Source organism: Oncorhynchus masou, chromosome 17 (genome assembly GCF_036934945.1).
Source record: "Oncorhynchus masou masou isolate Uvic2021 chromosome 17, UVic_Omas_1.1, whole genome shotgun sequence".
In the NCBI taxonomy this organism is placed as follows: Eukaryota; Metazoa; Chordata; class Actinopteri; order Salmoniformes; family Salmonidae; genus Oncorhynchus; species Oncorhynchus masou.
This window is the reverse complement of record NC_088228.1, coordinates 44,601,483-44,616,102: the sequence shown is the minus strand read 5'-3', so window position 1 is coordinate 44,616,102 and position 14,620 is coordinate 44,601,483. Positions and strand designations below refer to the sequence as shown.

Here is a 14,620-nt window from a genome sequence, read left to right as displayed (position 1 = left end):
GAAGTTAGTTTTCATTCATCTTGTATCAACGACCACAATAAATGCATTAACCTCTTCGATATAGGGGGCGCTCTTTTAATTGTTGGATAAAAAAACGTTCCCGTTTTAAACAAGATATTTTGTCACAAAAAGATGCTTGACTATGCATATAATTGACAGCTTTGGAAAGAGAACACTCTGACGTTTCCAAAACTGCAAAGATATTGTCTGTGAGCAAGGAATGAGCCTGCCCGATCTATCGTTTCCCCAAGGTGTCTGCAGCATTGTGACGTATTTGCAGGCATATCATTGGAAGATTGACCATAAGAGACTACATCTGCCAGGTGTCCTCCCGGTGTCCTCCGTCGAAATTGGTGCGTCATCTTCAGCTGCAGGTCTTTTTCCAAGCGATTCAGAGGAGAAAGTAGACATCCATGAACGATATATCAATGAAGAGATATGTGAAAAACACATTGAGGATTGATTCTAAACAGCGTTTGCCATGTTTCAGTCGATATTATGGAGTTTATTTGGAAAACAGTTCGCCGTTTTGATGACTGAATTTTCGTTTTTTTTTGGTACCCAAACGTGATGTACAAAACGGAGCGATTTCTCCTACACAAAGAATCTTTCAGGAAAAACTGAACATTTGCTATGTAACTGAGAGTCTCCTCATTGAAAACATCCGAAGTTCTTCAAAGGTAAATGATTTTATTTGAATGCTTTTCTGTTTTTTGTGAAAATGTTGCCCGCTGAATGCTACGCTAAATGCTACGCTAGCTATCAATACTCTTACACAAATGCTTGTTTTGCTATGGTTCAAAAGCATATTTTGAAAATCTGAGATGACAGTGTTGTTAACAAAAGGCTAAGCTTGAGAGCTAGCACATTCATTTCATTTCATTTGCGATTTTCATAAATAGTTAACGTTACATTATGCTAATGAGCTTGAGGCTATAACTGGATACAGGTTTTTTTCATAGCCAAACGTGAACAAAACGGAGCGATTTGTCCTACACAAATAATATTTTTTGAAAAACTGAACATTTGCTATCTAACTGAGAGTCTCCTCATTGAAAACATCTGAAGTTCTTCAAAGGTAAATTATTTTATTTGAATGATTTTCTTGTTTTTGTGCTGGCTGAATTCTAGGCTTATAGCTATGCTAGCTATCAATACTCTTACACAAATGCTTGTTTAGCTATGGTTGAAAAGCATATTTTGAAAATCTGAGATGACAGTGTTGTTAACAAAAGTCTAAGCTTGAGAGCAAATATATTTATTTCATTTCATTTGCGATTTTCATGAATAGTTAACGTTGTGTTATGCTAATGAGCTTGAGGCTATAAATAGGATCCCGGATCCGGGATTGCTCGACGCAAGAAGTTAATGTATTTTCTGTAGGAAAGCTAATTATCCATCATATATGAGATTCCTGGGAGTGTGTAAACTTATATTTTTATTATCATAAAATTTGTGTATGTTCTCTATAGTTCTGTACAGACATGCTCAAATTAGTTGGTAACCTTAGAGCTCATTGAAATAATGCTTCATTCCTCCTGAAAAGTGAGGAAATTAAAAGATATTTGATCATGTATACTTGCATGCCTTTTGTATGTCATAGAATAAAGCAAAGAAGCTGTGAAAAGAGATGAATTAATGCTAATTATACAAAGACGTGTTAGAAAAGAAAATAAATAATTGGATTATGGTGATATTTCAAACAAAACATTTTCTTTAATTAGTATCACACATCTCCTATCTTGTAATCAGTCATTCAGCCTATTTAAATGGAGTAAAGTAGTCACTGTGCTGTTTGGTATCATTGTGTTCACCACACTGACCATGGACCAGAGTAAAGTAGTCACTGTGCTGTTTGGTATCATTGTGTGCACCGCACTGAACATGGACCAGAGAAAGCTGAGGAGAGATTTGACTGAGGAGATCAGAAAGAAAATAATAGACACGCATGGGGAAGGTAAAGGCTACAAGACCATCTCAAAGCAGCTTGGTGTTCCTGTGACAACAGTTGCAAATATTATTAAGAAGTTTAAGGTCCATGGAACTGTAGCCAACCTCCCTGGGCGCGGCCGCAAGAGTAAAATATACCCCAGATTGAACAGAAGTGTAATGGTTCTCGTCCTCCTCTTCTGAGGAGGAGTAGCGAGAAGGATTGGAGGACCAATGCGCAGCGTGGTATGTGTCCATAATGTTTAAAACCTGTTAGAGATAGGGGGCAGCATTTTCACTTTGGATGAATTGCGTGCCCAAACATAACTGCCTCCTTCTCTGTCCCAGATGGGAATATATGCATATTATTACTGGTGGATAGAAAACACCCTGACGTTTCTAAAACTCTTTGCATTATGTCTGTGAGTATAACAGAACTCATATGGCAGACAAAAACCTGAGAAGAAATCCAAACAGGAAGAGAGAACTCGATTTTCAAAACAGTGCCATTTGAAGTCCATGTTAGTTATGGATGTGCATGCACTTCCTCGGGCTTCCACAAGATGTCACCATCTTTAGATTCTGGTTGTATGATTCTACTATAAAGGAGGGGCTCATAGGAGCTCTTTTACTGAGTGGGATTCCTGGGACTTCCTTCTGATGAAGATATTCAAAGGTAAGTGAATATTTATAGTGTTTTTTGACGCTTTTGTTGACGCCAAACTGGCGTCTATTTCTGTGGCTAATTTGGGTTTTGAGCGTTGTTCTCAGAATATTCTTTTTCCGTAAAGTTTTTTAGAAATCTGACACAGCAGTAGCATAGCGGATACGTTTATCTTTAATTCTGTGAATAACACTTGCATCTTTTGTCAATGTTTATTGTGAGTATTTCTGCAAAATTACCGGATGTTTTGGAATCAAAACATTTCTGCACGTAACGCGCCAATGTAAACTGAGATTTTTTATATATATATATATGCACATTATCGAACAAAACACACAATACATGTATAACATGATGTCCTATGAGTGTCATCTGATGGAGATAATCAAAGGTTAGTGATTCATTTTATATATATTTCTGCTTTTTTTACTTTTTATCTTTGGCTGTGAAAAATGGCTGTGTGTGTTTTTGGATTTGGTGGTGATCTAACATCGCTGTAAAACATTTAAAAAATCGGACATGATGGGTAGACTAACAAGATGTTTAACTTTCATTTGCTGTAATGGACTTGTTAAAGTGTGAAAGTTAAATATTTCCCCAAAATATTTTTTGAATTTCCCGCGACACCTTTTCAGCTGAATGGGGGGGTGTTCCTTTTGAGGGACTCCTAGCCATAACAAGTGTTAATCAAAACGCAACAGAACACTGGAACAAAACAATAAACGTAAATTAACGAAACAGTCAACAAGCACTGACACGGAAGACAAACACCCACAACTCAAAAGTGAAACCAGGCTACCTAAGTATGATTCTCAATCAGAGACAACGATTGACAGCTGCCTCTGATTGAGAACCATACTAGGCCGAACACAGAAATCCCAAATTATAGAAAAACGAACATAGACAACCCACCCAACTCCGCCCTGACCATACTAAAACAAAGACATAACAAAGGAACTAAGGTCAGGACGTGACAGTACCACCTCCCAAAGGTGCGGACTCCGGCTGCAAAACCTAAACCTATAGGGGAGGGTCTGGGTGGGTGTCTGTCCGCGTTGGCGGCTCTGGCGCGGGACGTGGACCCTACTCCACCATAGTCTTTGTCCGCCTCCTCAACCGCCTCCTTGGCCTCTTTCGAGCAGCGACCCTCGCCACTGACCACAGACTGGGGCCGCGAGCAAACGGTCCCGAATGGACGGGAGATTCCGGCAGCGCCGGACCGGCGGGAGACTCCGGCGGCGCCGGACAGGCGGGAGCACCTGTAGGGAGGAGACAGAGAGACAGCCTGGTGCGGGTGGCTGCCACCGGAGGGCTGGTGCATGGAGGTGACCCTGAAGGCGCACTGGAGTTCTTGAGCACCGAGCCTGCCCAACCGTACCTGGTTGAATGCTCCCCGTAGCCAGGCCAGTGCGGCAAGGTGGAATAGCCCACACTGGGCTGTGCTGTCGAACCGGGGACACCATGCGTAAGGCTGGTGCCATGTACACCGGCCCGAGGAGACGCACTGGAGACCAGATGCGCTGAGCCGGCTTCATGGCACCTGGCTCAATGCCCACTCTAGCCCGGCCGATACGAGGTGCTGCAATGTACCGCACCGGGCTAAGCAAGCGTACTGGGGACACCGTGCACTCAACCGCATAACACGGTGCCTGCCCGGTCCCTCTCACTCTCCGGTAAGCACGGGAAGTTGGCGCAGGTCTCCTACCTGACTTCGCCACACTCCCCCCCAATACATTTTTGGGGCTGCCCTCGACTTGCTGCAGTGCTGCCTCCTCATAATGCCGCCTCTTGACTTTCGCTGCCTCAAGCTCTGCCTTGGGGCGGCGATATTCTCCCGGCTGTGCCCATGGTCCCTCGCCCCCCAGAATCTCCTCCCAAATCCGGTTCTCCAAGTATCGCTGCCTCTCGTCACCACGGTGCTTGGTCCTTTGGTGGTGGGTGTTTCTGTTACGGATCTCGTCCTCCTCTACTGAGGAGGAGTAGCAAGAAGGATCGGAGGACCAATGCGCAGCGTAGTAAGTGTCCATAATGTTTCATCAAAACACAACAGAACACTGGAACAAAACAATAAACGTGAATTAACAAAACAGTCCCGTGTGGTAGCAAACACTGACACGGAAAACAAACACCCACAACTCAAAAGTGAAACCAGGCTACCTAAGTATGATTCTCAACCAGGGACAATTATTGACAGCTGCCTCTGATTGAGAACCATACTAGGCCGAACACAGAAAATCCCAAATTATAGAAAAACGAACATAGACAACCCACCCAACGCATGCCTTGACCATACTAAAACAAAGACATAACAAAGGAACTAAGGTCAGAACGTGACAAGAAGGATAGTGTGAATGGTAGAAAATGAACCAAGGATAACTGCCAAAGAGTTACAAGCTGAACCCCAAGGTGAAGGTATGTCAGTTTCTGATCGCTTGTTGAGGGAATGTGGGCTCCATGTAAGAAGACCCAAGATGACACAATTTTCGAAAGGAAAACATAAAAAGCCAGACTGGTATTTGCATAAACGCATATTGACAATCCTTCTGGGAGAGTGTCCTTTGGACAGATGAGTCAAAACTGGAACTTTTTGGCAAGTCACATCTGCTCTATGTTTACAGACAAAGAAATGAAGTTTTCAAAGAAGAGCACAACATAGCTACAGTGAAACATGGAGGAGGCTCGGTTCTGTTCTGGGGCTGCTTTGCTGCACCTGGCACAGGGTGCCTTGAATCTGTCCAGGGCACAATGAAATCTCAAGACTATCAAGGCATTCTGGAGTGAAATGTACTGCCCAGGTCATGTGTCCTCCAACAGGATAATGACCCAAAACACTCAAGGATGGATAAGAACAAAACATGGACTATTCTAAAGTGACCTTCTATGAGTCCTGATCTGAATCATATCTAACATTTTGGAAAGAGCTGAAGCTTGCAGTCTGGAGAAGGCGCCCATCAAACCTGAGACAGCTGGTGCAGTTTGCTCAGGAAGAGTGGGCCAAACTACCTGTTAACAGGTGCAGAAGTCTCATTGAGAGCTGCAGAAAACGTTTGATTGCAGTGATTGCCTCTAAAGGTTGTGCAACAAAATATTAGGTTATGGTTCTCGTAATTTTTGTCCATGCCATTTATTAGTTTTATTATTATCAAAATTATGTTGAATAAAAAATCAAAAGCAAAGTCTGATTTCTATCAAATAGAAAATAAACAATGGTGGATGCTAATTGCTTTTGTCAGTTTCAAGTTATTTCAGAGAAATAACGCGCGGCTCTAGCAGGGCGCCGACACCGGCCTCGGGGATGACCCGGAGGGCGAGGCGCAGGGAGATCCGTACGAAGACGGTGGAACTCCTGCAGCATTGAAGGGTCCAACACCTCCTCGTCCGGAACCCAGCACCTTTCCTTTGCACCGTAGCCCTCCCACTCCACGAGATACTGAAGGCCCCTCGCCCGATGCCTCGAATCCAATATGGATCGAAAGGACTACGCTGGGGCCCCTCGATGTCCAGAGGGGGCGGAGGAACCTCCAGCCACCACCGGCCTGAGGAGAGACACATGGAACGAGGGGTTAATATGGTAATTGGGTGGAAGCTGTAACCTATAACAAACCTCGTTCACTCTCCTCAGGACTGTAAATGGCCCACCAAACCGCGGACCCAGTTTCCGGCAGGGCAGGCGGAGGGGCAGGATTTGGGTCGAGAGCCAGATCCAGGCTCACTGCGGTGACGGTCTGCATTCTCTTTTTGACGCAGCACAGCCCGCTGAAGGTGAACATGGGCAGCTTCCCAGTCTCATCCGCGCGCCTGAACCAGTTGTCCACCGCAGGAGCCTCCGGCTGGTACCCCAGTACGCACTGGAAGGGAGAGAGGTTAGTGGAGGAGTGGCGAAGCGAGTTCTGTGCCAAACAAGACAGTCTGTAAGGCTGTAGGGAGACAAGGCAGAGGGAGGAGATGACAGGACTTAGAGAACCGATCCACAACGACCAGGATCGCGGTGTTACCCTGTGAGAGGGGAGATCGGTAAGAAAATCCACCGACAGGTGCGACCAAGGCCGTTGTGGAACGGGTAAGGGGTGTAGCTTCCCTCTGGGCAGGTGCCTAGGAGCCTAGCACTGGGTGCACACCGAGCAGGAGGAAACATAAACCCTCACGTCCTTAGCCAAGGTAGGCCACCAGTACCTCCTGCTCCAACAGCGCACTGTGGATGACCCGGAGGGCGAGGCGCAGGGAGATCCGTACGAAGACGGTGGAACTCCTGCAGCATTGAAGGGTCCAACACCTCCTCGTCCGGAACCCAGCACCTTTCCTTTGCACCGTAGCCCTCCCACTCCACGAGATACTGAAGGCCCCTCGCCCGATGCCTCGAATCCAATATGGATCGAAAGGACTACGCTGGGGCCCTCGATGTCCAGAGGGGCGGAGGAACCTCCAGCCACCACCGGCCTGAGGAGAGACACATGGAACGAGGGGTTAATATGGTAATTGGGTGGAAGCTGTAACCTATAACAAACCTCGTTCACTCTCCTCAGGACTGTAAATGGCCCACCAAACCGCGGACCCAGTTTCCGGCAGGGCAGGCGGAGGGGCAGGATTTGGGTCGAGAGCCAGATCCAGGCTCACTGCGGTGACGGTCTGCATTCTCTTTTTGACGCAGCACAGCCCGCTGAAGGTGAACACGGGCAGCTTCCCAGTCTCATCCGCGCGCCTGAACCAGTTGTCCACCGCAGGAGCCTCCGGCTGGTACCCCAGTACGCACTGGAAGGGAGAGAGGTTAGTGGAGGAGTGGCGAAGCGAGTTCTGTGCCAAACAAGACAGTCTGTAAGGCTGTAGGGAGACAAGGCAGAAGGAGGAGATGACAGGACTTAGAGAACCGATCCACAACGACCAGGATCGCGGTGTTACCCTGTGAGAGGGGAGATCGGTAAGAAAATCCACCGACAGGTGCGACCAAGGCCGTTGTGGAACGGGTAAGGGGTGTAGCTTCCCTCTGGGCAGGTGCCTAGGAGCCTAGCACTGGGTGCACACCGAGCAGGAGGAAACATAAACCCTCACGTCCTTAGCCAAGGTAGGCCACCAGTACCTCCTGCTCCAACAGCGCACTGTCCGACCGATCCCAGGATAACCAGAGGAGGGTGACGTGTGAACCCAATAGATCAACCGGTCACGAACAGCAGACAGGACGCACAGATGCCCAGCGGGACACTGGACGGGAGCGGGCTCTGCACATAACGCCTGCTCGATGTCCGTGTCCAGTTCCCACATTTCCGGCGCCACCAGGCAGGAGGCGGGGAGTATGGGAGTGGGATCCTTGGGCTGCTCCTCTGTGTCATACTGCAGAGACAATGTGTTTGCCTTCAAGTTCTGGGAGCCTGGTCTGTCGGAAAGATGAACACAAAACGGGTGAAAAACATGTCCCACCTTGCCTGGCATGGTTTCAGTCTCCTCGCTGCCCAGATGTACTCCAGATTGCGTTGGTCAGTCCAGATGAGAAAAGGGTGTTTAGCCCCCTCAAGCCAATGTCTCTACACCTTCAAGGCCTTGATAAAAGCCAACAGCTCCCGGTCCCCCACGTCATAGTTTCGGTCCGCCGGGCTGAGCTTCTTCGATAAGAAGGCACAGGGGCGGAGCTTAGGTGGCGTACCCGAGCGCCGGGAGAGCACAGCTCCTATCCAAGCCTCGGACGCACCCACCTCCACTATGAACGCCAAAGAGGGATCCGGATGGGCCAGCGCAGGAGCCGAGGTAAACAGAACCCTCAGGTGACCAAAAGCCCTGTCCACCTCAACCGACCACTACAAACGTACCGGGTCCCCATTCGGCAGTGAGGTCCCTGACCAAAACCCCGGATAAATCTCCCGTGGTAGTTGGCGAACCCTAAGAACCACTTCACCTCCTTTACCCTGGTGGGAGTCGGCCAATTACGCACGGCTGAAATGCGTGCGTAATTGAGGTGGAAATGCGGTTATTGTCCATCTCTACCCCTGACGCTGAAAAGCGGTACCCTAGGAAGGGGATGGACTGCTGGAAGAACAGGCATTTCTCAGCCTTGACGTACAGGTCATGTTCCAACAGGCGACCAAGCATTCTGCGCACCAGGGACACATGCTCGGCGCGTGTAGCGGAGTATGTCAGAATGTCATCAATATACACCACTACACCCTACCTGTGCAGGTCCCTGAAAATCTCATCTACAAAGGCTTGGAAGACTGATGGCGCCTTCATCAACCCAAACGACATGATGAGGTACTCATAATGCCCTGAGGTGGTACTGAAAGATGTCTACCACTCGCCTCCCTCCCGGATACGCACCAGGTTGTAAGTGCTCCTGAGATTTAGTTTGGTGAAGAAGTGCATTGACTCAATCGCTGTGGCTATGAGTGGTAGTGGGTAACAAAACCTCCCAGTGATCTGGTTCAGACCGCTATAGTCTAAACACGGGCACACACCTCCCTCTTTCTTCTTCACAAAAAGAAACTCAAGGAGGCGGTTGAAGTGGAGGACCGAATGTACCCCTGACGCAGGGATTTGGAGACAAATGTTTCCATAGCCGCTGTCTCCGCCTTTGAGAGGGGACTCCTTGGAAGTGCAGCGTCTACTAGGAGATCTATCGCACAATCGCCCCGTCGATGGGGTGGTAATTGAGTTGCCTTCTTTTTGGATAAGGCGAGAGCCAAATCGGCATATTCAGGGGGAATACACATGATGGAGACCTGGTCTGGACTTTCCACCATAGTAGCACCAACGGAAACCCCTAAACACCTACCTGAGCACTCTCACGACCACCCCGTGAGAGCCCTCTGTTTCCAAGAAACAGTGGGGTTATGACAAGCTAACCAGGGTAGGCCTAGCACCACGGGAAACGCAGGAGAGTCAATAAGGAAGAGACTAATTCTCTCCTTGTGACCTCGCTGCGTCACCATGCCCAGAGGAGCGGTGGCCTCCCTAATCAACCCTGACCCTAATGGTTGACTATCTAAGGAGTCAACGGGGAAAGGCACAACCACGGGAACAGTGGCGATCCCTAAACTATGGGCGAATGATCTATCTATAAAATTCCCATCCGCGCCTGAATTGACAAGCGCCTTATGCTGGGAATACGGGGAAAACTCAGGAGAAAGTGACATACAAAAACATATGTGGAACAGAATGCTCTGGGTGAGAATGGTGTCGACTCACCTGGGTTGAAGCCAGAGCGCCCTGCCTGCTGTCTCGATACCCAGAGGAACCAACCCGGCACCGACCGGCAGTGTGACCTCTGCAGCCACAGGACATCCTCGTGCAGACTGCAGCAATAATGGTCGATCAGGGCCCTGTTGTTTTCATCCTTCGCCGGCAGCCAGGGTCCAAAATTCCAAGGCGAACTCCTGGGCGCTCCTTGTCCCCTGCCTCAGATGAATGAGGCATTCACCCGCCGCTCTACCCTCGGGTGGGTCGTCGAAGATTGCCCGGAAGCGGCGGGTGAACTTCTCAAACTGGTACAACATCGCATTGCCCTCTCTCCACATGGCGTTGGCCCACTCCAGGGCTTTCCCTGTGAGGCACGAGACGAGGGCGGACACCCTCTCACGGACCAAAGGAACTGGGTGGACGGTTGCCAGGTAAATGTCTAGCTGCAACAGGATCTCCTGGCAGTTCGCAGCCGTCCTATCATATTCCTGGGGAAGGGAGAGACGAATCCCACTGGGACCAGGAGAAGGAGGGGCGCGTAGTGGAGACCCCGGTTGTGCTGGTGGAGGCGCTGGTAGAACTCCCTGTCTCTCCCAGTTTACCTTTGTCTGGACAACGCGTTCCATGGCGGTGACAAGATGGTGGAGCATTGCTGCGTGCTCCTGGATGTGCTCCTCTACCCCTATACCCGGGGTACCTGCTCCTGCTGACTCCATACGTTTGTTCCGGAATTCTGTAAGGGTTGCGTACTGGCGGCAGAGAAGTCAGGCGCAGGAGAGCAAAAACTGTGTTTCAACGGTATAGTTTAACCTCTCTAGGGTATGTGGGACGCTTGCGGTTTAAAGATTAACTTCTTGTGAATCCAACCACAGTGTCAGATTTCAAAAATGCTTTACGGCGAAAGCATACCGTACGATTATATGAGAACATCGCCCAGCAGACAAATCATTACAAACCTTAACCAGCCAAGTAGAAGAGTTACACAAGTTCGAAATAGAGATAAAATTAATAATAGACCTTTGATGGTCTTCATATGGTTGCACTCAGAAGACATTAATTTATTCAATAAATGTTCCATTTGTTCGATAAAGTCTCTTTATATCCAAAAACCTATCTTCAGTAATCCACAGGCTCAAACGCAGTCACAACAGGCACACAAAAAAATCTAAATTGTATCCGTAAAGTTCATAGAAACATGTCAAACGATGTTTATATTCAATCATCAGGTTGTTTTTAGCCTAAATAATCAATAATATTAATTTTAGCCTAAATCGCTAAATAATTTTAGCCTAAATAATCAATAATATTTTAACCGGACAATAACGTACAAAAGGTAAACAAGAAAGTTACTCTCTCGGTCGCGCTCATGAAAAAGCTCTGTGACACGTCAGGGTCCACTCATTCAGACTACCCTTACTCCCTCATTTTTCAGAATACAAGCCTGAAACAATTTCTTAAGACTGTTGATATTTAGTGGAAGGCATAGGAACTAACAATTTGAATCCTCAGTCAATGGATATTGTAATGGCATTGAATAGAAAACTACAAAAAAAGAAAAATCCTAATTCCTGAATAGATTTTTCTCAAGTTTTCGCCTGCCATATCAGTTCTGTTATACTCACAGACACCATTTTAACAGTTTAGCGTGTTTTCTAAAAAAATCTACCAATTATATGCATATCCTATCTTCTGGGCCTGAGGATAAGGCAGTTTAATTTGGGCACGCTTTTCATCCAAAATTCCAAATGCTGCCCACTACCCTAGAGAAGTTAATAATAAAATCACTGTAAAGAGGAACAATCAATACAATGGGTACAAACCCCGTCGCATACCAGAATAACGTGCACAAGCACTTACAATAAACAATGGGGGTAACAGAGGGTTAAATACACAACATGTAATGATGGAATTCAAAACTGGTGTGTGGGAAGACAAGACAAAACAAATGGAAAATGAAAAGTGGATCGATGATGGCTGGAAGACCGGCGACGCCGACCGCCGAACGTTGCCCGAACAAGGAGAGGAACCAACTTCGGTGGAAGTCGTGACAAGTAATGGGTGCAAAACAAATCTTGATTGAGTTAGTATACTTATGTATATGATAAATAAATTGCTATTTATCATTGTGTAGCATAAAATTCTCAATCAATCTCTCAATGTAAATGCAAAAACACAGATATTAAAAACATGTTTTTTTTAAAAATCTACTTTTAAAAAAATGTTGATGAAGTTTCATGTAGTTTTTTTTTTTTTTCAGTTTCACTAGCTTTGAGTTCAACTTACTTGTAGTTTAAATACCGAACCAAATGATATGGGGATTTCCAGGTCAGTCTATGCAACACTAGTGGCAACACTGGTGGCATTGTGAACAAAGAAAGGTACACAAAACCATTTGTACAAAAATAAAAGCCCTTTCCAAAAATCTAACTGGACTGCTCTAAGCTAAATTACATCTAAATGGGCCAATAGATGTATGAGATTAGATTATATTTTAGACACCCACACACACACTTCCACACAGAGACACGTACAGCCCTTCTCTCTCCGGAGGGACTATAGTCTACTCAGCGTCTGGATTTGATTACCAGACTACCACAACCTCCCCAACTGCAAAACATTCACACAGAAACACAGCCATCATCTCATCCATATTCCATACCTCATTATACAGCTCCCCAGTGCCCTGAAACACCCAAGCAATGTCTCCTATTATCCAAGGACAGAACCAAGCTATGTACCTCTATCCCCTCGCCATGCTGGGCAAAGACCTGGCTGTAAGCTATCGTACCAAAACGACTGTGTGTGTGTGTGTGTGTGTGTGTGTGTGTGCAAGGGGGCGTGCGTGTGTGTGAGTGTGTAGGAATGGGAGCCTGTATTTTAACCCTAAAAGTGCAAACTATTATACTTTGTCTTTAAAGCGCCACTGGGGTTATATTTTTTTACCCTAAATCGGTAATGATTGCAAAGAGTCTGTCAAGCAGTAAGACTTTTCCTTTAATTACATTTTTGTAACACAAGTTATTGGTTTTATTTCCCCATTTATTTCCCCAACATATTTTAGAAAATTTTCACACATTTATAGTCACAATTTATTATTAGAAATATACGTTTTGGGCTGTTTTTGATGTTTTTAACAGTTATTTTTACACATTTATAGTCACATTTTATTATTAGAAATATACGTTTTGGGCTGTTTTTTGGGCTGTTTTTGATGTTTTTAACAGTTATTTTTACACATTTATAGTCACATTTTATTATTAGAAATATACGTTTTGGGCTGTTTTTTGGGCTGTTTTTGATGTTTTTAACAGTTATTTTTACACATTTATAGTCACATTTTATTATTAGAAATATACGTTTTGGGCTGTTTTTTTGGGCTGTTTGTTTGGGATGTTTTTAACAGTTATTTATATACATTTCATCCATAGAAATTTGTCATGAAAATGTTTCTGTTATTCAATCAAAGTGTTGCTGTAATACTCAGAGGTTGAGAAATTGGCAATTGAGCTAATCTGACGTACTGGTACAACCTAAGTTAACCACCGATAAGGGCATTAAAGGCAACATGGGAGCTGGTGCCATCACACTTTTAGCTAAAAATTTGGAACGCTATGGGAAATCAACTCAAAACTATTCTGGCTCGAGGTGGCTTGGGCTGGTTTTTAGAATTTAGAAAAAAAATCTAATCAGAAATGCCTGATTTACGTAAGTATTCAGACCCTTTGCAATGAGACTCGAAATTGAGCTCAGATGCATCTTGTTTCCATTGATCACCCTTGAGATGTTTCTACAACTTGATTGGAGTCCACCTGTGGAAAATTCAATTGATTGGACATGATTTGGAAAGGCCTGTCTATGTAAGGTCCCACAGTTGACAGTGCATGTCAGAGCAAAAACCAAGCCATGAAGTCAAAGGATTTGTCCGTAGAGCTCCAAGACTGGACTGTGTCGAGGCACAGATCTAGGGAAAAATACCAAAACATTTCTGCAGCATTGAAGGTCCCCAAGAACACAGTGGCCTCCATCATTCTTAACTCTTGTGTAGTGTTCACGTCACGCCCTGATCTGTTTCACCCCTTTTGGACAAACAGAAAGGCTATACAGCTGCTTCTCATTGAGTCTCCCCATGTTCCAGTTGTTTTAGGATTTTCTTGGCTTAAAAAAAAAAGTTCAACCTGGGTTGTAGTCCGTTTTGCCATTCCCATTGCCTCAAATCAGCGCAGCCTTCCCCAAGAAAGCCTCTTCAGGCTTAAGTCAAGTCTGAGATTTCTCTACCGTCCCCACAGAATACCACGACCTACTGGAGGTTTTCAGCAAGACACAGGCTACTTCTCTTCCCCCGCATCGTCCTTATGATTGTGCCATTGATCTCCCAGTCACCACACCACCTTGTGGTAGGTTACATTCTCTATCTGGGCCAGGAGACCAAGGCCATCGAGGAGAACATAGGAATCTCTGGCTGCTGGGGCCGTCAATCTGCATCTCCTGCAGGTACAGGGTTTTTCTTTGTGAAGAAGAAGGACAAGACTCTTCGTCCGTTCATTGATTACCGGGGCGTTAATGACATAACGATCAAGAATCATTACCCCCTACCACTCCTTTCCTCAGCTTTTCAATCTCTCCAGGGCACCACAATCTTTTCCAAACTGGACCTTCAAATGCTTCCCACCTGTTTCGGATACGCGAAGGAGATGAGTGGAGACAGCATTCAGCACAACCAGCGGACCTTATGAGTACCAGCTTATGCCGTTTGGACTCATCAACTGTCTTCCAGGCCCTGGTAAACAATCTGCTCCGGGACATACTAAACCAGGTTGTGTTTGTATACCTTGACGACATCCTGGGATTTTCCCGGTCTGCCCAAGA

The 14,620-nt window shown here is 46.1% G+C and overlaps 1 protein-coding gene across 4 annotated transcripts in view; it reads right to left on the bottom strand.

The window, feature by feature from the left end:
- LOC135559087 (EMILIN-3-like) overlaps positions 1-12,545 on the bottom strand; it is a 77,971-nt gene extending 65,426 nt beyond the window's left edge. For all 4 annotated transcript variants that reach the window (XR_010458435.1, XM_064993453.1, XM_064993454.1 and 1 more), the window contains exon 1: positions 12,414-12,545. Coding sequence is in view for 1 of the 4 variants with exons in the window: in XM_064993455.1 (XP_064849527.1) it covers positions 12,414-12,418 (5 nt within the window). In the remaining 3 variants the exon portion in view is untranslated. The remainder of the gene's footprint in view (positions 1-12,413) is intronic.
- Positions 12,546-14,620: the final 2,075 nt, after the last annotated feature.